This window comes from Helianthus annuus, chromosome 5 (assembly GCF_002127325.2).
Source record: "Helianthus annuus cultivar XRQ/B chromosome 5, HanXRQr2.0-SUNRISE, whole genome shotgun sequence".
NCBI lineage: Eukaryota > Viridiplantae > Streptophyta > Magnoliopsida > Asterales > Asteraceae > Helianthus > Helianthus annuus.
Genome location: NC_035437.2, coordinates 143,286,709 through 143,310,694, shown reverse-complemented (window position 1 = coordinate 143,310,694; position 23,986 = coordinate 143,286,709). Strand labels below are relative to the sequence as shown.

Genomic DNA, 23,986 nt, shown 5'->3' with positions numbered 1-23,986 from the left:
TCATAACGGGTACTACGTGATATTGGTTTTTGGAAGTTACATGTATGTTTGGAATTGGAATGGCTTCTTTTTGCCACGTTATAAAGATTGACATGAGAGCATTTTAATTATATACGTGACGGCTGTCTAAAATATACCAGACATTTGTATAAATATTTTACTCTAAAACTTGAAACATATGTTTAATAGCTATTTCTAAATAATTTATACCACTGAACCCTTTCTTTTTGGGGAAACATCAAATAATTCATAGAAATGTAATCAAGTTTGTCAAGTGTTCCAATTAAATCATCCAAACTTTTTTTGTCTTTTTAAAGTAACTAAACTTTAATTTTATGTTATAATATTGTGTAATTACCAGGTTATCAGGTTATCATTTTTTTTTTCTTTTATTTATTTTTAATTCTTATGTTGATATTATTCAAAGTAAATGCATACAAAAATAATATACAAAAAATACACTTCAACACCCCAACCCAGAAACATTCATCGTCTCCATTCTCCAAGACCCCAACACAGTAACACTTCAGCCCCCCTGTTCAAAATCACCAGCGACCGACCTTGAAGACTATGGTCTAAACACCCTTATGATGAAACGAACCACTGGAAAAGACCCAAACAACGCCCCCCAGATTAGGGCTTTCAGATCTGGTATTCTGGTGGTTTAGCGGAGGTAGCAGTCGATCTCTCCGGCGACATTAGGGCTTTCACGGTGGTCAGTGGCGGAGGTGGTCAGCGGTGGTGGTGGTCTCATGACGGCAGATGGTGGTTTCGTAGCCACTGTGTAGAAACTTTAAATGTGTAGATAATGATACTGAAGGTAAGTGTAAAGCTTAATTGCATTAATTCAATTCATATATATAATATACATATACATGGGTGTGCAAGTGAGTTACAGCAATGATAGATGGAAATTTTCAAATATACAACAAATGTTTGACTTAACAAAATATATTTACATTCACAAATCAAGTTCAAATAATAGAAAAGATAAAGAATAGATGAGCGGGATAGTTTTTTCATTGCCAGAAACCGGCCAAATCTTATTTCCGATGAAGATGGTGGTGAGTGGCAGTAGATGAAGATGATGATGAGTGGAGGTTAAGGATGAATCAATGAGATTTTCAAATTTTTATAAAAATATGACTTTTTAAATTTTTAAGTTGAAAAATCCATTTCATTATTTACACATCATATTAAAGATTAATTTTTTTTATGAAACCTGACACTTCATCACTAGTAACCTGCTAACCTGATAATTACATAACATTGGAACATCAAATGAAACATTAGTAACTTTAGAGAGACAAAAAAAGTTTCAATGACTTAATTGGAACACTTGACAAAGTTAATTACATTTCTATAAAGTTACCCCTAATTTATACCACTGAACCCTTTCTTTTTGGGGAAACATCAAATTAATAATAGTTACACTATAGATCGGGTTTTCGGTATACCTAAAAAGTATTTTTAATCTGATGGGTAATTACCCGATAGATATCCGGCGGATTTTGGGCTGGGTATACTCGGGAATGGGGTTGGAATGACCCAAACCCTACCCTTTGCATAACCGTAAAGACGTGTTTCGCCACATAATTGATCACATTAAACTGCTGTTTCTCTGCGCCAAACAAGCTGTTATAGCTTCTCGAAAGCTGAAGGATAACCCTCCGGCCGAAGAAGCTGATTGCTTTAATGATGCGCCACTGCCGGAGAACCGGAGGCGATGAATCTGGAGACTACGGATTGTAGCAGGGGGAGATTCTGACGGGGGATAAATGTCAGCCATTGGAATTTTCAGGTCACCCATGCTTTTACGTGGCCAAGTTTGATTGGGTGCCACCACTTGATTGGTGATTTGGTGAATCAACACAAACTTACCGATTTGGTAATATGGTTTTAAATGTTCTTTTCGGAAGTCACAGCTAGAAATTGTGGTTAAAAAATTTCCAAATATAGTGTTTAAAAGCATTACAAATATGAGAAGTTTACGTAGGGCCATAAAAATTAATACTCATTGTAGATTGTAGGACATATGATTCCTTCTTCATCCTCTGGATCTCTAGAATCAAAAACTTTCTTGTTTCCTGACGGTTTTATTATGATTTCTCTCGGTCATCTAATCTAGTGTGCGAAAATTCAAATCATGCAGCGAATCGTTGACAACTTTCTCGCTGTCACAAAAGAGTTGGTTTCTTAATCTCTCTATATTCAAATGCAGCATTCTTTATGTCTCAGTTGTTTTTATCAACAAAATTCGTATGTTTTCATGAATGAATTGGTTTGATCGTGTGTTCATGTCAAACTTTGCGTCCGAAATCCATGAAAATGGAACGTGTTGGTTTTGTTTGTTCGAAAAATATATTATGAAAGTTTTTCAACGATATCAGGTTTGTCGGAAATGTGTCGCTAAAGGCCGTTTTCTAGACGAATATTGTTTTTTAGCAGTGTCTATGATTTCAAAGGGTTTTTTGTTTGTTTGACTGAGATCTTGTGTGTATATTAGGTCGGTGAAGACGATCACGTATGAAACATTAAGCAACATACTGAGGCTGATAAATGGATTATCCGCAGTATTATTATCTATATTGCCTGGCAAAGCTAACATCCTTGAAGGCATTCAAGGCTGGGAGCTTAGACCGAAAGTTCGTGGACCACGGCTTCCCAGATGGATGGAGAAGTAAGTTTTCTTGATCATCAACATGTTCTTCATAAATGCTTACTACTTCTTAGATCAAGATTTGATGGCGGATCAAATTTTTTATACGATCTAAACATTGGTTTGTGTTCTTGGTAGTGGGGTGTCGTCATTTAACCAATTCGTTCATGAACTATCGGTGGATTTTGATTCATTATCATCAAGTGGAGAGCATTCAGCCGAAGATGATGTAGACGATTATGATGATGCTTACATATGTCCTGCAACTCCCTTAACACCAAACTTAATATTTTCGAGAGCAACGAGCTTTGCGAAGCGCGAAAGGAATCGACGACATTGGTTGATGTCCATCATCATGTTTCTTTTGATTCCTGCAAGAATCATGTTTGGGATACCCTTTTATTTCTGTAAAAGAATCTTCAATAAAGGTGTTAGGGCGCATACTACGAAACATAAACGTGTGTCGTCTGCAAATGCTGCCAAGAAAGGAATTGATCATGTTGTTCAACGGGCTACGGATAGAAGACGTGGGATTATAGAGGTTTGTTCCGTTCGTGGTGTTTGGATTTATGTTTTAAAATTGATTATATTATGGCTTGAAGTACTAATAATCGGTTTTTAGTTTCGGGTTGAACACTTACATGGGTTCTTTTATATCAACAGGATCTTCATCTAGGAATAGAGATAGTTATAGAAACCATATTTGATGTTATTCATCATGCAACTCGTTGTCTTCTTTCGCCGTTGGAGTCTTTAAGGATGTTATTAAGGTGGTCGTCTTCTTCAAGTGGTACTCGCAAGATTGATAATGATGATTCAGATGCCATCGTTCCCACCGCCACTCTTGCTGATTCTGATCCTACACCAACCCAAAAGAAAACCAATTTAAGCAATACCCTAAATACAGATTCTCGAAAATGCCGGGATGTCATTACCGAGCTCGGGTACCCTTATGAAGCGATTAACGTTGTAACATCAGATGGATATGTTCTCGTTCTCGAAAGAATTCCAAGGTTGAAAACTAGAAATGTTTTGGGTTTCGGAAAATCATAAAATGGTCGTGATTAGTTCGACAAAATAGCTTTGACGTTTATTTATTTATTTATTTTTTTACAAAAAAATTAAGAAACTGTTACTGCCAACCAGAAACTTCCATGTGGCAAAGGACACGTGTCAAACACTGGTTGATTGGAAATTTTTAAAAGTCGAGTCTATTTTGTCAAACTCATCAGTTTTGGATCTACAAGCTTCGTTTGATTAACGATACTCTAATCCTTGTTGCAGACGCGATTCGAAAAAGGCTGTGTATCTCCAACATGGTGTTTTTGATTCATCTATGTGGTAAGGTGATCATACATTTTCAACTGTTAATGTGTTTCAATCATGGTTTAATCACGGTTCGGGTCTTCCTCTCCAGTTGGGTATCTAATGGCATTGTTGGCTCTCCCGCTTTTGCAGCTTATGATCATGGTATGTGATCTATATCTTCCACAAACCTTAGTATCTTCGACGATTATAATTTATAACACAAATGTTAAACTTTGTCTTCTTTTTCAGGATACGATGTTTTCCTTGGCAACTTTCGTGGTCTGGTTTCTAGAGAACACGTCAACAAGAAACTGACTTCACGACAGTAAGTTGGTTGCTACATTGTATTTTAATAATCCAAACTATAACTCATTGGTCGATAATAATCCATACCGGCAATTTAACCAAAGGCACTCCTAACTTTCACTTTCGCTGTCAATGACAATCTCACTTGCATAATGATTATAGGTTTACTCTTGATTTTCGCTCGCAGTGAAAATTGTAAATCTATGATCGTTTTGCGAGTGGGATTGCCATTAGGAAAGTGAAAGTAAAGACCATCAATGATTAAAAAGTAAAGTACACGAATGGTCCCTAGCTTTTCAAAAGTACAGGGATGGTCCCTGTGGTTTGCACTTTGTAATGCATTTAGTCCCCATCCAACATATTTTAAAAGTTTTAGCATGTCCAAGTTAGGGACTAAATGCGTTACGAAGGGCAAACCACAGGGACCATCCCTTTACTTTTGGAAAAAGTTGGGGACAAAATGCGTTACAAAGTGCAAACCATAGGGACCATCTGTGTACTTTTGGAAAGCTAGGGATCAAATCTAAAATTTTGGTAAACCACAGGGACTATCCGTGTACTTTACTCATGATTAAATTGGCAGTATATAGTTTAGATTATTAAAATCCAATTTGCCTGGTAGAAATAGTGATTTTGACGTCTTTTTATAGGTATTGGCGTTACTCGATCAACGAACATGGAACCCAAGATCTACCAGCGTTAGTCGAGAAGATCCACGAAGTGAAAACTAAAGAACTAAAATCATCTTCCCAACTTGACACAAGCGAACAACCAAACAGTGATCAACCTTACAAACTCTGCGCGATTTGCCATAGTTTAGGAGGAGCCGCAATACTAATGTACATCATAACCCGACGGGTCGAAAACAAGCCTCACCGCTTATCAAGATCAATAATGTTATCCCCAGCCGGATTCCATCACGACTCCCCTTTCTTCTTCACTGTAATCGAATACGTATGTCTCTGGCTAGCTCCCATTTTAAACCCGATCTTCCCCGGATTATACATCCCCACGAGGTTTTTTCGCATGATAGTTCACAAACTAGCTCGCGATCTCCAAAACTACCCTGCGGTCGGGGGGCTAGTCCAAACAATAATGAGCTACTTGGTCGGGGGCGACAGTTCAAACTGGGTGGGAGTGATGGGCTTACCGCATTACAACATGAACGATATGCCCGGGGTTTCTTTTGGGGTGGCGCGCCATTTGGCGCAGATTAAACGCGCGAAGAGGTTCGTGATGTTTGATTATGGGAGCCGTGAAGCTAACATGAAAGTTTATGGTTCACCCGAGCCGATGGATTTGGGGGCGCGGTATAACTTGATAGATGTACCGATTGATCTTGTGGCGGGTATGAAAGATAAGGTGATACTTCCATCTATGATTATACATCATTATAGGTTGATGAAAGATGGAGGTGTGAATGCATCTTATAAACAGTTTGAGTATGCACATTTGGATTTTACATTTTCTCATCGTGAAGAGCTTTTGGAATATGTTATGTCACGTTTGCTGCTTGTGGAATCGAAGCATAAGACGTTGAAGTTGAAGAGGAAAGAAGAAATCATGTCTATATAGTGATGAACTTGTGAAATCTCTTGGTTTTGTATATTATTATTGTTATGTTATTATTTTAGTTATTGATATGGTGTATGATTTTGCATAATGGTTAGCAAGGTCATAACTTTTGTAAAACTACAAGTTCGATATGGTGTTTGTGTATATGTATATACTTCTCCATCCATGATTTTAAGAGGATGGAGATGTTTGGTTAGAGTTTGTGATTAAAAAGGGTCCAGTCATTTGCAATTCTTATAAACTTTTTTCAATCATTTCAACTAGTAATATTGCCCACGCGCGTTGCGGCACGGGTACATCACACATTTCGAATATCGTAAACATCGAATGAATTAGTCCAAATGTTATGTGTTGCGCTAACCACACAAAAACGTGTGTTTCGACGTATCCATTTAAACTTAATGTAACCTACATAAGCATTGTGATTGGATCAAAACGTAAAGTAAAGTAAATCGAATTTATACCGTACAATTATAACGTATTATAGGTGACTCGACTCATACATAGAAAACATAGCGGGTATAGAGGAAAAACATATACGTGTAACAAAAAGATATTAATTAGAGCTTTTAAAAAAAGGAAAAAACCACAATTAAATTTCACTCGATTCAGAACAAAATTTAGGAAGCAATTAACAATCATAAAATAAGTATAAAAACATATTAATTTTACATGACTTGTTTTCCAAAAAAAATTTACGCCGAAATGTAGAATAACTCGAATTTATACCGACAACAACGTAAAAATTGCGCACGTAAAATGATTTTTTTAACGGAAAGGTATTATATTATATTTATCCACACTCGATTTTTATTAAAAATGTTTACGTCGAAACATAGACAACTCAAATTTATACCAAGATGTACGTTAAAATAGTTTCTTTAACGTAAAGGAACGATACGTAATATAGTTTAAACAAAGTAATTTAAACTAAAAATTTATAATGAAATTGTAAAAGAAAAAAAAAAGAAAATTATTTGCGATCGAACATATTCTCAACCAACTATTATAGGAATATATTTTAGTTTGTAACAGAAATGTAAACTTATTGGTGGTCGGTGGCTTTTGCCACCGACTTTATGTTTTAAAATAGTATAGAATTATTACAAATTTATAATCAATCTATTTATTATAATAAACCTTTTAGGCGTTACCATCTTATAAATAAATGATAAGTCATTTTGGATCCGTGTGTTACAACGGGACTGTTAAATAATGAAAAAATAGACGTAAAAACAGTTGGTGCAATATTGTTAACATACAAGACAACTCAGTCACATAAATGCTCAAGGTTCTGATGCCGTTGGATCTACCAAAGGCATATAAAAAGATTAAACATGCGATTTATTTGAAAGACTAGAAATGATAAGTCTTTAACAACATTAGTATGCAAGCCAATAATGTTTTGAAGGATATAAAGGCATCCGCTTACTTATGAAAGAGGGAGATTTGAGCAAATGATGTAATTTTGATATTTGTTAGCACTTTATTTTTATTTGTATTTGTGTTACTTTTTCGTTCTAACTTCTTACTAGTTTTTATATATTGTATTTTCCCTAAAATTTGAACTAAATTACTCTTTAAAAAGTATTATAAGACCATATGTAGTGACTTGACGTCATTACCAGACACCCTAAAAAGGGTTAGGCATTGGGCTAACCCATTAAAGGACACCATAGAGGATGAGTGTCAGAGGAAGGGACTAACGGGCGTGAATGCGTGATGGGTGTTGAGCCAACTCCTAACCAAATCAATCAAACCATTTACTCACATTTTTTTAACGGCAAATGTACAACAAATATTTTAAAATACTTCCCTTGCTTTGGTTCAAACCTGAGAAACTTTTGAACAACACCCTAATCGTATATGCAATAAGGAATCTCAAACACCTAAAGAATAAATTCGAAAAATAATTTTGCCTTTAGCTAGAACAACACACTTTTGAACTCTTTACAATTTTTAGTTAAATGTTTGGGTAGGGTACCCGGTACCCATCACCCTAATCGTATATGTGCCATTTAGTCCAGCGATGAAGCTTGAGATTTCCGACCGAGGGGTCAAAAACGTATATACTTAAAAAAAAAATTATAAACCGGGGGTCGAAAACTATTATATATTATAAATTTGCAACATGTTTGGGCAATAGATGGTTGTAATCTATGCATAAAGTGTTTTCTGTGCTTATGTATGTTGTATGAGTTGTTATGTTATCTATACATTGGATGTAGCTTGATAGAGAAGAAGCCTTACTTTTGACTCATCACATACGTGTAACCAAGAGAGAGAAGGCATCGAAACCCAAACCCAAAACACAATCCAAACCGAATCCGTACCCGAAACCCAAGCTGAACCCACTTCCTCAAAAGGTGGACGATCGAGAAGGCATCGAAAGAAGGATGAGACCGAAAAACGTGCTCCTAAGAAGGTCGAATTGTGGACACCTAAAGAAGAATTTGCGTTGGCACTTTGTAATTTTTTTTTTAATGAAATTATGTTTTTTTTTTCTAGTTTAAAAAAAAAGCGAAAAGTTACAGGCTCGGCCCCCCTACCTACAAAGCGGCGCCCCTGATTTTGCCGAAAGTGTTGAGAGTACCTACAAAGTTCCAGGTGTTTGAGATTCCTTATTGCATCAAGGGCTCGTCGGAGCAGTGAATATTGAAGAACAACGGCGGCGTCCGTTTCAGAGACGATCTGTGAGAGCGGAGAAGAATGGTGAGGTCGGTGGCATGGGGATACGTGAGGATCATGGCTGGGACAATCGTCGGCGGTGGTCTTGGTTTCTACGTTATGCACCGCCTTGAAATCAGCTACAAGGTCACTTCTATTTCACTTCTCAATCTTCTTTCTACATTCGTCAATTCCCCCTTGATCTATCTAGGGTTTTTCCGATTATCTGAAATTTGAAATTTGCAGGAGAAGTGGGACGAGCGATTGAGGAATTACGAGCAAGAACTCAACAGGAAGAAACAGAAAGCAAATCAACTTGAACAAGAAGAAGAATCACTATGAGCTAGTCAGTTAGTAGTTCAACTCTTCCTTAATATTTTGTTACATCTGTCACAAGATTTTTGGGTTTTGATTTGGAACTAGCAGAATTGCATAATTTCCTATAATTAATTATATGAATTCAAGCGAATTCTTCATGTTGTTTATTAAACCTCAATATTTTTCAGATTATACTGTTAACAGTTAAATGGCTTTAGTTTACATACATAGGGTGATACACCCACCAAGGTAGTTGAGGAATTTATCCTTATTACAGATAAATGGCCCGATGCTAGGCTAGTTGTCGGGTCACACGACCTGTATGCTTGGTTATAAAAAGCGTGAGTTGGTAGGGAAAAACGCTTCGAATGCTGGGAGCTAGATAGTTAAAGGATCAAGGCACACTAAAGGCAAAGGATGAGCGTATCGCCTAGGCGCTTAAAAAGCGTATGCCCAAGACCATTTTTAGCTGATTTAGGCTTGTTTCTTTTGCTGTTTTAGACTGGTTCTTGGTTGGTTCAGAAAGTTTGCTACTACTTTTGGCTTGTTCAGACGATTTTTGTGCCGGTTCAGGCTTTTCTGGTTTAATCTAATGCACCTTTGCGCCTTGCTGCACTCAAGGCGGTTTTGTTGCGCCTTGCCTCACCTAGGTGCGTGCCTTTAACACCTTTAACTACGTTATGTAGCGTTCCAGAAGCGGTCTGAGGCGTCACCTATAGCACTTCCTGTATATGGCAACCTTCTTAAGGTGTTTTGCTTTGTCTTCTGTGTTCTCTATTAAGTGTTTTTTAGAAGAAAAACTAATAGTCTCGGTTTCCTGGACCTTCACGCCTTGTAGCGTTCCACGGCGTTCAAAACCAAACCAGTTTGTTATGTAGTCATGCAATAAGTCTTCACAACAAGTTTGTACTTCTTATCACCTCCTTCAGCTTTTGTATTGAGACCCTTTTGTGGTTGAAAATGGCGTCATTGCGCGCACGCCAAATACACCAACAAGTGGTAAGAATCACCGCTTTATATTTTAACGAATCTGGAGGAAGGCTTATATGAATATCTAGAAGGTTGCGAATAGAGAACACATAAATTGGCGGAACTTGGAAGGTTGCACCATTGACTCACGACTTGCTAGACAATCACAGCCAGCAGCATGAAATCATAACGTAATCTGCTGTTTCAGAAACTTCATTTAATTCGACAGCCGTGGATGGGTTTCACGGCCGTGACCACATCTAACCGTTGTCATTACCCGTGCAAGAATACCTATCCACAATTGAACATTGTGAAAATTGAGGGGAAGCTAATTAAGGTAGAGAGGTATTCTGTAAGCTAAACATCTAACCAAAAAAGAATGTTTTCTATATTATCTTTTTAGATAAGGCAGCCTCAATCCTCACAATATTATGCACATCTAACCAAAAAAGAATGTTTCAAAACATTCTTTTGGTGGACCTTTTAGATAAGGACATAAAACATTTGGAACATTTATATTTCGCCTTGCCAACGCACATCTTGTCGGAAGCCTGTCGAGGTTCGCCCGCCATGTGAGAATCCCCACCTTTTTTGGAACCCAAGTATTCCACCTGTGCACATACTCCGGAATACTATATCTATGCAGGACAAGATGCTCTTTATGCATCTAACCGAAAATTTCCCAGACCCGTCCAGAACCCATCGCCATTCATCAGACCCCACAAAATCATTCAATGTAACAACTGATGCATCTGGGCAGCCTCATCCCCATCTACAATTCCCTACTCCATTCCCAATTCCACCCCAAACTCCCCCTTATCATACGGTCCGACACCACAGCCATCTTCCTTCTTTCCAGAGCAAAAAGAGCTAGAAATTTTGCTGCCAAAGTCTCCTCCGAGCCCTATATCCCAGCCAAAATAAGACGCTGGATCCCCTCCCCACAACGCCCACTATCGATTTTTCAACCTCTATGCCCGCCGTTTATATTTCCGTAATTGCTTTCGCCACTTGTTTCCAAGGTCCAGGGATTCTTTGTAGTTCAGACTTAAATCCCCACCGACATTTAGCTTCCCAATGAGTCAATAACTTGAGCAGGCGCTTTATGCAGAGAGAAATAGTATAATAAACATATATGTAACATTACAACGAATACTCAACTCAAAGCAATTTAGATGTACCCTTTCTTTCAGAAACACTATGTATGTACTTGTCTTGAATTTGGTTATTGTTGCTCAAGCTATAAACACCTTGATTATCGCCTCATGGCTTTGTTCCTGTAACTCATAAGCACAAGAATTTAACATTTTCATCATTTTGGTGCTTATTGCACGTTTTAGGTCATACGATTACGACCAACACTTGTTAAATCTTTACGAATAATCCTACCTTGTATGTACCAAAATATAAAGTCTATACAGTTGAATTGTCAAATGAATATTGTAACTCATTTGGATCATTGTAATTAAAGTTATACTTAACCTAAAACCAGTTGGTATCATTCATGTATATTTAAACCTTAAACAAAAGCTAAATTAAAACACTTATAGGACAATAAACATGTGCCGATATTTTCGCAGGTCCTTGAAAACTTTGGTAGGTGGTCATGTAGTGCAGAAGACTCCATAATCAATCACACCACATTTGACAGGGACACATTTATTCTATTCTACTACATCTTAAAGCACAAAGTCGGTGACCACATTCACCGACAAATTACGAAATTACCCTTCCATATCAAATCATATTCCCTTCAGCCCTACTGTTTCAGTTTCGGTTTTCCTCCACCACCGCTCCGCTTTCCACCGCCATGGTATCATCCCTCCGCCTTCCACCACCACAACCGCTTATAATCTTGCCTTTTTTCTTCAGCCAAACGCCTTCTGGCCAGGTACGTTACTATGCCTTAGTTATGCATGCCTCTTCTGACTCAATTTGTAGATCATATCTATCTCCCAAATACTGGTTTAAAATGTTAAGTAATGTTTTTGAAGTCAAAAGGTTCTGTTTATATAGAGGTAATTGTGTACAACTCAGATCTGAGTTTTGATTTTCGTTGCTAATAGTACTGACCAGCAAGCAACTATGGATGCTTGCGATGGTACTCAACAAAATTAAATAGTAAATGTAGGAATCTAATGTTTTTCGTTTGTAAAAAAAGTATCATTTGAATTTTTTTGCCATTTCAGTGCTCATCCGTGTTTGTTATTTGCATAAAAAGTCACTTCAAAGTAGCTTTGGAACGACGGAACAAAGCTCGGCGTATTGCATCCTGCAGATAGAACTCACATCGTACGACATGAGGCACTCAACCATAAATCCATCATGTGTGCATTTTTTCTGTTTTACACTAATCCGGTTAGCTTATGCGTCTTACGAAGATTGGTTTGCTTCCTTTTGATGAGATTTCTTTATCTTCTGTCTTTCAATATTTTGGTGGATTTTAAATTTCGTAGTCCATTTTTTTTTATGGATTTATAATATCTTAACTATAGTGTTTTCATTAGTAACAAACATGGGTCAGTCATCCGCTTCATGTTGGGTGTTATGCTTTAAAAAGTAACATGTCTTCCGTTTATGGTATGCCTTTTAGCAGGATAACATTAATAATTCGTTTGTGTGACCTCTTTTAAGAGTTTGTTATTACGGGTAAATTATCAATCAATTCGTTTGTGTGACCTCTTTTAAATGATCTCAAATTATTTGTCCACAAATCTAATGTGAGATTCAAGGTGCTGGTGTAATGCTCTTTTTGTTAATCTTTATGAAATTCATTTTCTATCTTTTGAGAGTTATTGCAACTGTTCTTATACAGCAGTTAGAAATATTCTAGATCTAATATCCCATTTTATTTTTAATACTGTACTATAGTTTGTGAAGTATTTTGCGTCGTAATTTGGCCTTCTCGGGTTGTTGTTCTTTCTTATTGTGTTTACTTTTTTTCCAAGTCGCATCTTGGGTGTGTTTTTAAAATTTAGTTTGGATGATAATTTGCAATTTGGTTGTGAACAATGTATAGTGTTCGCATTTTCAATGAAAATTCTGGAGTATATAAATTTTTTGCTCACAAGTTTTTTTACTTTGCGAATGCTTTGTTATCACTTTTGATATTTGCTTTGTTATTTGTTATATGTTTCTATTTTAATTTTATTGCTATGCATATATCTATGCAATGTCCACATACATTGTGGTTATTCTTTTCTTTTACTGGAAAGTAGGGCAAGTTGGGTCCTAAGATGACCAAGATGACCTGTGTATGTTTACCAAGCATTTGTGTCCGTTCACTTATTGGTGTCTCATGATGTCGTAGGTAAAGATCCGAAGTTTGTAATATAATGCAATCACTTTGCTTCATGAAATCTAATGAACGCGTAATACGCTAAGCTAATGTTTGCGAGTATCCGCGTCGCAACGTGCGCGGGTTTAATTGCTAGTACTATCTTAAATTGAAAAGTCGGTGGATTATACATGGACAACCACAGACTTTTAACATACTACAATTTAAGTCCCTTGCATGTTATGTAGCAATATCTAATAAATTAATTTCACCCCAAATCAATATAAAAAAAGATTGTAATGCAAATTCTGTAGTTCTGCAACTATATGAACTATACTGCTTTTCTAAATAAAAATTGTAAACTCCTACTCAAAATCCTACCTTTCCACCCTCCTATCGGATTTCTCAAAACAGTTGAATCGTATTATTAATCGAGTTGGACTCATAATTGATTTTCAAAGATATTTATATATTAAGTAAAGTAACTGTACCAAAAGTTACTTAAAAGGAAATTAAAACATATGAAAGCTAATCAATAAAAACTTGAATAAATTTTATGGGTCTCCTTGACTTTTTAAGCTTCGAGTTTATCATTTCCGTGACTTTACTTCAAAAAACTAAATTTTTACGCAAGTATTTTTATGTACGTGTCGGTATAAATTTTAGTTGGTTTACGTTTAGACGTAAAAATTTTTTGTATTGGAAATGAGTCAGCCCAAATATAATACGTTTTCGTGCTTATTTTATATACGTTTCCAGTTGGTCTACGTTTCAACATAAATTTTGTATCAAACCAAGCATGGTTAAGTATAATACATTTTCATTCGACGATATAAATTCGAGTTACTCAATCTTTCGACCCCTAACAATGCAAGAGGGGTAAAATTACAAGTATATTATTGTTATATCTCTATACTAAAAATCATATAATAAGCCTCTTATGGTTAAACATGTCAGTTATTTCTCTATACACCATTTATTGTAATTTCAATTTACTTTATGCTTTGATTCAATCACGATACTTATATAAGTTACAATGAGCTGAGCCAAGTATGCCAAAACATGCATTTTGATATGGTTAACGCATGAACTAATCTATTCGATATTTGCAACAGACCCGCGGCGCATCGCCCGCGGATCATATTACTAGTTTTTATACGTAAAGTAAAGTTTTAGTCAATGAGGTTTACACCCGCTCGCAGATTCAGATCCTATTCTGAAAAAAAACACATGTCCCTGACGTTTTCAATTGCTCACAATTAAGGGCCTAGGCCAAACTGCCGTTTATAACGTTATGAAATATGTTAAAAGACGTTTTTGCCACTAAGGGACCGAAAGTGCAACTTGAAAATTGTTTTATAAACCCTGCAAGTTCTTAGCAGCGCCAGCCACCATCATCATCTTCTTCAGCATCCACTTCAATGGCAGCCGCAAGTTCGTGGAATAGCACTACGAGTGGTAGGTCCAATGCAGTATGCTCATGTGGTGCTGCTACTTGCATTAGGACATCATGTACAGAAGCCAATCCAAGCAGAAGATTTCTTTTCTGTGTGAGTGACTTTTACTTTGTTCATCGTCGTTTTCTATCTGATTCTTAAATAAATATGGTATGATGTTGGGTTTTAACATTTGCAGACCGATGGCTGTGGGTTACTTTGGTGGATTGATCCTCCAATTTCATGTCCCAGATGTGAGAGGCTTCTACTATCCCTGTTGAGCACAAATAGGGAGAATGCAGAATTAAAGATGTTGAAGGCAAAGGAAGTTGCTGAGAAGGGGGTTGAAGTTCAAAGACTTAGGTAGTGTTTGGTATGCATGAATAAGAGGCATAATGGAATGGATCATTACCAAGGAATGAAGAAATGGGTGTTTGGTTGGTCAATGGAATTGAATCACCCATTCAATAGGGCCTTCCATTCCCTCAAAATCATTCCACCCCCATGTTTGTTTTTTCCATTCCATCCGCTCTTGAACCATTCACCAACACCACCTCAACCCACCACCTTTGCCACCACCCACCCGCCATCGACGCCATCGCCGCCTCCACCCACAACCTGTAATTGCCTCTGTCACCACCGCGATTGCCACCGTGATAGAGAGGGTGAAACCCGAGCTTTAAAATGTTTATCTTGCGTGTTTTGTTTGGTTTTAAGTAATTATATGCATTGAATAAGATAATTACGAGAAATAGTGGTTTTGCAGGTTAATTGCTTAATTCGGGGAAGTTAACGGGTGTAGAGACGAAGTGGAACGCTTGAGATTGATAATTGCAGCCAACGGTACTAATCGGGACTTGTTCGGGTCAAAATGATGGCTTGGATGTGTGAAGAAAGCGAAGTAACAAAGTTCAAGGGCTATTTGGTAATTAATTGGAATATGAATGTAGTAAATGCGCAAGAGAAATAAGAAAGATCAAAGTCCAGGGGCTTAAATGTCAATATATGAAAGTTGCAATGGAGTTAAAGATGGCTGGGAAGAGCTCGACGTAGGTTACGGTCTATGGACCATAACTTACGGTTCATGTATGCATGATGAGAAAGTCTACAGATTGTGTGGAACGTGACTTACGGTGTGCATCTCCACCTACGGCTAAGTAGATATGATGAAAACAGGTGTACCGTAACCTACGGTCCATGTACCGTAGGTTACAGCGGGATTATAGGGCCGCACGTTAATGATTTTTATGGAGGGAATAATAGGGTTTTAACCCTAGTTTTTCATGATCACTTCTCCATCGACGATTTTAGCAGCAATACTTCATCACTTTGGCTCTCAAAACTCATCTCAATCATCATAATTCTTCCACAATCAACCGAAATCATCATGCAATCATCAATCTTTCAAGCTTTTGAAGATCACATGTGCGAGATGAGCGACTAATTCCTTTGTGGTTTCCTCCGGATGGAGGATTCTTGTAAGTTAGGTGATATTATGTGTTTTTGATTGTTTATGAACTCGGTGATCTAAGCATTCGATGCTTTTCACCTTTGATTCGATTAACTGGATGTAAACAATTGCATTTTATTGAACTTTAATCTTTAATCATTCAATTCCCGAGAGTTCTAGTAATTGGGATATATTTGAGGCATTATTAGGGTTGGTAATTGTAATTGATGTTCCTTTGATAACCTCCCGTTATGTATTGATCGGAGTACTTAGTCTGTGAATGTCACAATCAGTTAATTAGGTGTGTTTTGAGTAAACACATAATTGAAGTCTAACTGAGAATCTGAATTCCGGAGGAACCATTGTTCTTCCAATTGATAAAAACTCAATTTAATTCGTTTAATTTAGCAAATCAACAACTTCACAATCAAGATTTCTTTTTCTGTAATAGATAATCAATACTTGACATTGCAACACTTTCCACAATACTCCTCTGGTTCGATACCCGATTTATTCTATCCACATAGTTTAGCTCGGTTTTTGCATGTTCTTCACGACAGACATCACACCACAGCCGCCACCACCCGTCACTCATCGCCGCCACCAATCACCATCGCCGCCAACGCCACTCGTTGCCGCCACCCACCGCCACCTTCGTCGCCACCAGCCGCCGCCACGCGTTGTCTCCGCCTCCACCGCCACTCGCCGTGACCACCCATCACCTTCTCCGCCACCACCCACAATCACTACCACCGACCACCACCACTCACTATTGTTTTTATTCCTTCGTGTTTCTTTCGTAGCAAACAATACAAATAATAATTCATTCCATTCCCACATAGTAACCAAACAAGACATGGAATGGTAATGGTCCATTCCATTCCCTCATCCATTCCATTACCTAGTGTATTCCATTCCCTCGTCCATTCAATTACCTTCTGTTATGTTTTTCATGGTTGTTCTTTGTGTCGTGTGTACTGATTTGGTGATGTACTTGTTTTTTACTTATATTCTGACTTGCACTGTAACTCTCTCTGTTTCCCAATGGCTCGTAATTCTTTTGAAACGATAACTTTTTGAATTTGGTTCTATAAATACAATTGTTTATCTTGTGTTGTGATTCCAAAAGGTAGCATTAGTGACAATGGAAAATAGAGGTAAGAAACGTTTACTTCCTTTTTCCTATCACCAAAACAGGGTAACTGATGAGAAAGATCAGTTAGGTTATGTTGAAAAAGAGGTTGAATCAGACCTGGTGGATGTTGGTGAAGGCAATTCTATTGACTGGTCAAACAAAGGTTCTATGGAAAAAGAGGTGGTATCGAAACAGAGCATTAATCCTCTCAGTGAAGGAGGTTTATCTTTCGGTGTTCAAGCTGTTGAAGCCAGTGATGATGTAGAAGCTGAGGTGGTGTGGAAACAGAGCGACAAAGAAAGTGGAGCAAAGCCACTTAAAAAAGACGATGATGATGTGGAAGAACTTGGTTTCAACCCCAACCCAGAGGAGGATTATGACTCAGATGTTTTAAAGGATGCATGGAACTATGAATCAGAAAAAGAGGATTGGTCCTGTGTTTGGCACAACCCATATTCTCTTGAAGAGAATGATTCAGACCTATCGTCCAGAGGAGACTGTCATTGGAAATAGGCCCGTTCACTTTGTCGAAATTTACTTATGATGTGGAAGGATCGGTGTGTTATGTTGTGATGTGGTAGGATCAGTCTATTATGTTGTAGTTGAACCTGTGTTATGTTTAGTAACAACTGAAAGTTATTGTTTAAGCATTTGTCTATTGTCAACAATTCAAACAAACCAATCTGGTTATATAGATGGTATATAACCTTCCATACAATAGCAAATGTCACAAAATTAGGCTACATAACCATCATAGTAATTGTCCGAAGGAAACCATCCTAATTGTTCAAACACAACAACTATAAAGTAACAAACAAAACATCATAATTGTTCAAACACAAAGCAACAATAAAACAATTGATATCTAAGCAGCATCTGCTCCACCTTGATCCTTGCAGCTGCGACTGTTGTGCCAAATATTATTGCATTTGTTGCATTTTGTGGTGCCTCCTTTTCTTGTAAGCTTTCCCCCTTTGTTAAACTGGCTTTGACTTCCCACTGAGACCTCTTTTGTTTCTTCCTAGGCCTTCCAACCTGCTTGTGATGTTTTGGAGGAGTCAATTTGGTTGGACACCTTAACGGAGGCCACATTTCAGGTCCAACAATTGGATTAATGGTGTGCATGTATACTCTCTTCCAACTGTCCAGCCAATACACAGAATCAATCCAACTCTCTAGAACTCCTGGACTCAAACCATTCTCAGCCATGTTCCAAATGGCAGCGATTGCATGCTTACAGGGCATTCCTATCAGATCCCACTTCCTGCATGAACATGTTCTCTTCTGCACATCAACCACAATCTTGTTTCTTGGACCCGTAACCTGCACAAAAGAGAGTATAAGTATCTAGGCATCAAATATATTGCAAATGATAGAAAATTATTAAACTTTTCCAAACTTACCTGGTACATGGAAGAACTTGTCATCAACACGTTTTATTGTGAAGCCTCATTCTTGATAGTGTCGAACATTGTAGTAGCAGCAAGAGTTAATGGGCTATCAGTTTTAGCTATGATCTTCTTCACATTGACTATACGTTTGGTCAAATATTCCCTAATGTATTCCAAACATGTGATGATGCCTTGCCCCTAGATCCCACCAATTGCTTGTTAAACACCTCGCAAATGTTGTTCAATAGCATATCACCCTTTGCCCTTCTTGTAAAATAGGCTCTTGACCATGTTGTTGTCGGGATCTCTTTCAGCCAATCATACAGCTTCCTATCTAAGGCCTTAACATCCTCCATAGCTCTATCAAAAAGGGCATGCTAGTTGCACTTGCACATCTCCATAAAAAGTTCTTGTACACGTCTCTCCGCCAGGTCTTCTTCATGTTCTCATGAATATGCCTAAAGCAATACCTATGTTCAGCAGTTGGGAAGACCCTGGCCATAACATGCAACAAACCCTACCATTTTATAGAAAAAGATAACAATAAGTAATATAAATGAACTGGAAAGGTTAAGTGACCTAACATAATGGATTTATACCTTTTGTCTTTCACTGATAAAAGTGAAATTACATCTTGTTGGTAACTCTAGATCATCTCCTAGTATCATCAAAAACCATGACCATGTGTTGGTTGTTTCAGCTTCTACAATGGCAAAGTCAAGTGGGTAAATGCCATTGTTTCCATCAACTCCAACTGCAGAAAGGATCAGACCAGGGTATGGTCCTTTCATAAAGGCACCATCCAAACCAATGAGCTCCCTCCCAATGAGATTGAAACCCTCCTTCAAAGCACCATAGCATACATATATTCTTTTGAATTGTCTTGTGGGACTATTGAGATTAGCTGCAACCTCTGCATCTATCTTGACTGTGGTCCTAGGGTTGGCTCTAACAAGTTCCTCACAGTACTACCGAAGTTGGCCATATTGATTCCTGTAGTCCCCATTTAACTTTTCCATAGCAATCTTCCTAGCCCTTCACAATTTCGGTAATGATACTTTAACCTGGTATTTCTTCTGAAGTAGATCTTGAATAACCCTCATGTGAATGTTCGGATTTGCCTGTAGGAGTGGTTCCACCTTTTTAGCAATGAAACTTAATGTGCGTGTAGTGTAATATATTTTTGATGTATATTTTAAGCCCTTTTTACACTTTTAGCCAAGTTTTAAATTTATAAAACATGATATTTACTAACACTAAACACACATATGGGCAAGTGCACCCATCGTGGACGTAGTATAGTGTTGGTAAGATACCGAGGTCGTCCAAAGACACAAGAGCTTTTAGTACCGGTTTATCCTCAACGTCTAATCAAATCAAAATGTTAGAAAAGGTTTTTAAACTAAGAAAATAAAAACTAACTAAATGCTGAAAAATAAAAATAAAATAAAAACAGATAGACAAGATGAATCACTTGGATCCGACTCGTGTATTAGTATAACCTTTGATTATTTTTGCACTTTTGCACTTTTGCACTTGTTTAAGAGATTATCTTAGTTATTGTAGTAGGCCCCTCTTTTGAAGGCGACGTTACCCTCAACCCAGTAGTTTGAGTCAGCAAGGATACAATCCTAAAGGATTGGATTATTGGAAGATAATGAATTAAGTTATTAATGCAAATTATGGTAGGCCCCACTTTTGGCGGTGACGTTACCCTCGACTAAGTAGTCTGAGTCAGCAGGGATACAGTCCTAAATAGCCGTGTTATAGTATTAATAGTAGTTAACTTATGAGGGGGTCAAAGAGTTTGGATCCCCGCCATCCAATACCTATGGGCATTGAAGGAGATCCTACTAAATTTGACCCAGGTCCCTTGCAGGACCTCTAAACGCTGAACAAGGGCAAGACCCTTACCAAACCGTTCCCTTAACCCCCGACCAGGTAGCCAACATACCTCCATATAGACCGTGGAGATATGAATGGTGAAAATCTTTTATTTTATATAGACAGTAAAATAATGCCAAGACACCACAGACAAACGATAAGGAAAGATCGCCTTCAACATAAGCAACTAGTTATTAAAGTCATTAATACAAAACCAAATAAAAAGTGCAAAAGATTAAAAATAAAAAGTATTATACTAAACACTTGTCTTCACCAAGTGATGTAAGAGACTTAGGCAAACATGGCCTTGATTGTCAAGAACTCTTACGATCAATCTTGGATCCCGAGACGACTCACACACTCTATGATGGACAATGGATGATGGTGGTGGATGATGGTGTTATGGTGGTGGTGGGTGGTGGATGAAGTGTGAGAGAGGTGGTGTGCCAAGGGATGAGTTGCAATGAAACCAAGCACTCCTATTTATAGGCTGAACAGAAGGTTGGGCACGGCCTCGTGTCCGCTGGACACGCCCCCGTGCCTGTCTGACACTCTCTCTCTTCATTAATTGTAATGCACAATTACAATTAATGCGCCTGCTGTACTTTCGCCACACCCCCGTGTCCGCTGGACACGGCCCCGTGGTGGGCAATAGAAGCTTCTATAGGTTTGTCTTTTCTGCTGCTTGTTGGGCACGGCCCCGTGCTGGCTGAGCACGGGGCGTGTTCAGTCTTCTGCCTTCTCTATTTTGCTTTGGAGGATGCTGTTGAGGGGTCGGGCAATCCACTTATGTTCCTTTTCTTGTATTTATGTTAGATTTAGCTGTCTTTTTGCTTCTTTTGTGAATTTGAGCTTATTTAATCCTGAAAATACAAAAGGAAGACAAAAACACTCTTTTTCCAACATTAGTACTTAAAAAGGGTTAGTTTTATGCCTCATTTGATGTAATTTATATGTTGCATTTTACACACATCAAATACCCCCACACTTGAACTTTTGCTTGTCCTCAAGCAAAACTCTTTAATATGTGGCTTACACTTCCAAATGGAATGGGTAGAAGAGAAGGTTTTGGCTTGTCATAGAGTGTCGAGAATCCAAGATTTTTTTGGGTTTTATTTTTTTATTTATTTACAATCCTATTCGTTATGATTTGTTTAGAATGTTTCATAGGAGAAATTACTTATTTGGGCATAACATGCCTTTTTAAAATTCCATCTATATACAAGTTCACATACCTCACGGGAGAAATCACTCACACTCAGCCGAAGGTGTATTTTTAGTGAATCACTCGAGAGCGGCATGGAACTTATTCCTACCATAAGCTTGCCAAGCAATCAATCCTTCTTCTTTTTAACTCGTTACCTTTGTAAATATCAAGAGGACTTTTTGGGTAAAGGCTTGGGCTAAAGGTGGGTGAATGGGTTAGTGGTTAGTAGAAAAGGGCGAAAAAGCGTAAAAAGCGTCGGTTTTCGTAAAACACTTTGCTTTTAGTGACTTTTTATTTCGAAGTATTTCTTCAAACAAGCTTTTGTTTTAAGAGCTTTGTTTGTTTATTTCAAACTTCATCATTTTTTTTAGTCACACGAAAACCGAGCTTGTCACTAAAATAAAGGGTAAAAAAAATAAAAAGGGTTTTGCTGGGTAAAAGGGTTTTAAGGTAAAGAAATGAAAGGTTTAGGCCCAAAGGGGTTTAACTAGTGGGATTTTAGGCAGGTGGTAAAAAAAATGAAAAATAATGGTGTAGAAAGAAAAAGGGTTAGTCCTAATGCCTTCATCATTTACTTACTTGGGTTTAAGTTGGTAAGGATCGGGAATGAATTGTCGTGGCAAGTTCTAGAATCGTAAGAACCAAGCGGCTATTTACACAAGAAACAAAAAATGAGCATTTAATCTAAAGATGTATATTTGTATGCTCAATAAAGGCTCAAAACTCACTTTTTGTGGGAATGGGTTTTTCTATGTGATCAAGTATATATAATCAAATTTTAACTAAGCTTGTTATGCCCGTTTCATAATTTTCTTATGTTGGTTCTTTTTATCACGACGCTATTGGTTGTAAATTTGTAAAAATATAACCTTATTAATCTTAGAATTCCTAACTTAAACTTTAGACAAGTAAAAAAAATGGAAATTTTTGAAAAAGTTTGGGGTGATTAGCGGTTCCAATAGAGTTTTGTGTAAGGCTTGTTTTTAGGACTTGCAAAATTTCAAGGTTTTAGCATCCCCCCCCCCACACTTAAATTACACATTGTCCTCAATGTGTCCCAAAAATAAATTTTTAGGTTGATTAGATGTATAATATAGTGTTAAAAGCAAAGATTTATGTTACTGGCAGTCTGGACACGACCCCGTGGTGAACTGCCAGTAATAAAAACTTACAGAAGGCGGACACGGGGGCGTGTTGGTTAGGCACGGCCCCGTGTCTAACAAAAACTTGCAGGAAAGTAACCAAACAACAGGTCTGGGAGGTGAGCACGGGGGCGTGTCGGCTGGACACGTCCCCGTGTGGACAGTCTGTAAGCCTGAAAAACAGGTTCCTTCCTCCGGTTTTTCCATCCTGGCCTTATGAGTGCTAAGGCTTAGCACTCTAAGCCTCGGTCTGTACCTGTTTCATTACTTAATACCATACCAAGCAACACAAACATCCTACATTACCATAGTTAATTGTTCCAAGCATAAAGTAAAAGAAAAATAAAGCGGAAAATAAAAGTAGTCAAGGAAAGTAAATTGTTCAACACTTGGCACGCAGGCCACAAATTGTTCGATAGATAAAGGGACTTAAACCTGTGGGCTTGCCATCAACCCGCTCCTGCTCCTTCAATCCCCTAGTCCATGTCCTCATCGCTGTCATCACCTCCATCCCCATGCCCCGCCATATACTCCCGGATGCTGCCGATATCATCTTGTATATCGTTGATGTTGCGTTCAATGGCTCCGACCCGATGGTATGTATTGTTGGCGAGGTTGTAGGCGTTCCTGGTACACATGAGGTTTTCCTGCAAAAGATCATGTAAGCTTTGAAAGTTAGGAAAACCGCCTCCTTGTGAGGAGGATTGACCCGGATCACCATGGGGTTGATATTGGTAGTGGGGAGGTGGTGCGTGAAGAACTAGGGCCTCCTGCGGATTCCATGCATAGCCTTGCGTCCTTTGGAAACTCACTGTCCCGTCTTCCGCCTCATAAAGTAAGTTCATGGCTCGGCAAATGTGGTAGTCAACTCGTCCCGACCATGGGCTTCTATCAAAGGACCTTGGAATTCGCGTGAAGTGCTTGAAGAGGCGGTACACCCATCCTCCAAAGAAGATAGGTGTTGGAGCACGAGCAAGGCGGTTGAGATGCATGTTTCGTAACAGGAGATATGGAACATCGAGAGGCTTCCGGTTGTGGATACAGTGAAGGACAACCAAATCCTTCAACCCTACAACGCCACTACTGTCATGACGTTGGCTAAGAGAGTAGGTGAGGAGCCTGTGAGTGTAGCGATAGAGCGGATCTCTCAGCTTAGTACTCTTGGTGCTGCTAGGGTTGTAGATTCCTTCACCGATTTGGGCCCATGCGGCTTGACGTTCATTTTCATCCAAATCTCTTAATCCCCCGGTATTATCCTCATT

The 23,986-nt window shown here is 38.1% G+C and overlaps 1 protein-coding gene and 2 long non-coding RNA genes across 5 annotated transcripts; all 3 read left to right on the top strand.

Moving 5' to 3' along the window:
- Nucleotides 1-437: 437 nt before the first annotated feature.
- Nucleotides 438-6,056, top strand: LOC110941523 (lipase member N). Of its 3 annotated transcripts, none has more exons than XM_035990750.1 (8): nt 438-820; nt 2,507-2,680; nt 2,798-3,200; nt 3,323-3,672; nt 3,944-4,000; nt 4,077-4,129; nt 4,217-4,292; nt 4,924-6,056. In XM_035990750.1, the coding sequence occupies exons 2-8, from the start codon at nt 2,673-2,675 to the stop codon at nt 5,846-5,848; spliced, it is 1,872 nt and encodes a 623-aa protein (XP_035846643.1). In that variant the 5' UTR covers nt 438-820; nt 2,507-2,672; the 3' UTR covers nt 5,849-6,056. The 3 variants fall into 3 exon arrangements, with proteins under 3 accessions (XP_035846643.1, XP_022038856.1, XP_022038857.1); XM_022183164.2 differs by lacking the exon at nt 438-820 and adding an exon at nt 1,381-1,801; XM_022183165.2 differs by lacking the exon at nt 438-820 and adding an exon at nt 1,386-1,888.
- Nucleotides 6,057-8,391: 2,335 nt separating this feature from the next.
- Nucleotides 8,392-8,839, top strand: LOC118492559. The gene is made up of 2 exons (XR_004894504.1): nt 8,392-8,662; nt 8,762-8,839. It is a non-coding gene; the product is annotated as an uncharacterized LOC118492559 (long non-coding RNA).
- A 2,549-nt stretch (nt 8,840-11,388) lies between these two features.
- Nucleotides 11,389-12,385, top strand: LOC110941525. Its single transcript, XR_002594147.2, has 2 exons — nt 11,389-11,693; nt 11,992-12,385. It is a non-coding gene; the product is annotated as an uncharacterized LOC110941525 (long non-coding RNA).
- The last annotated feature ends 11,601 nt before the right edge of the window (nt 12,386-23,986 follow it).

Coding starts and splice junctions, on each gene's coding strand:
- LOC110941523 (XM_022183164.2), top strand. CDS start 1,779: ATGTCAGCCATTGGAATTTTCAG. Junction 2,681..2,797: donor CTTCCCAGATGGATGGAGAA/GTAAGTTTTCTT, acceptor TGTTCTTGGTAG/TGGGGTGTCGTCATTTAACC. Junction 3,673..3,943: donor GTTCTCGAAAGAATTCCAAG/GTTGAAAACTAG, acceptor TCCTTGTTGCAG/ACGCGATTCGAAAAAGGCTG.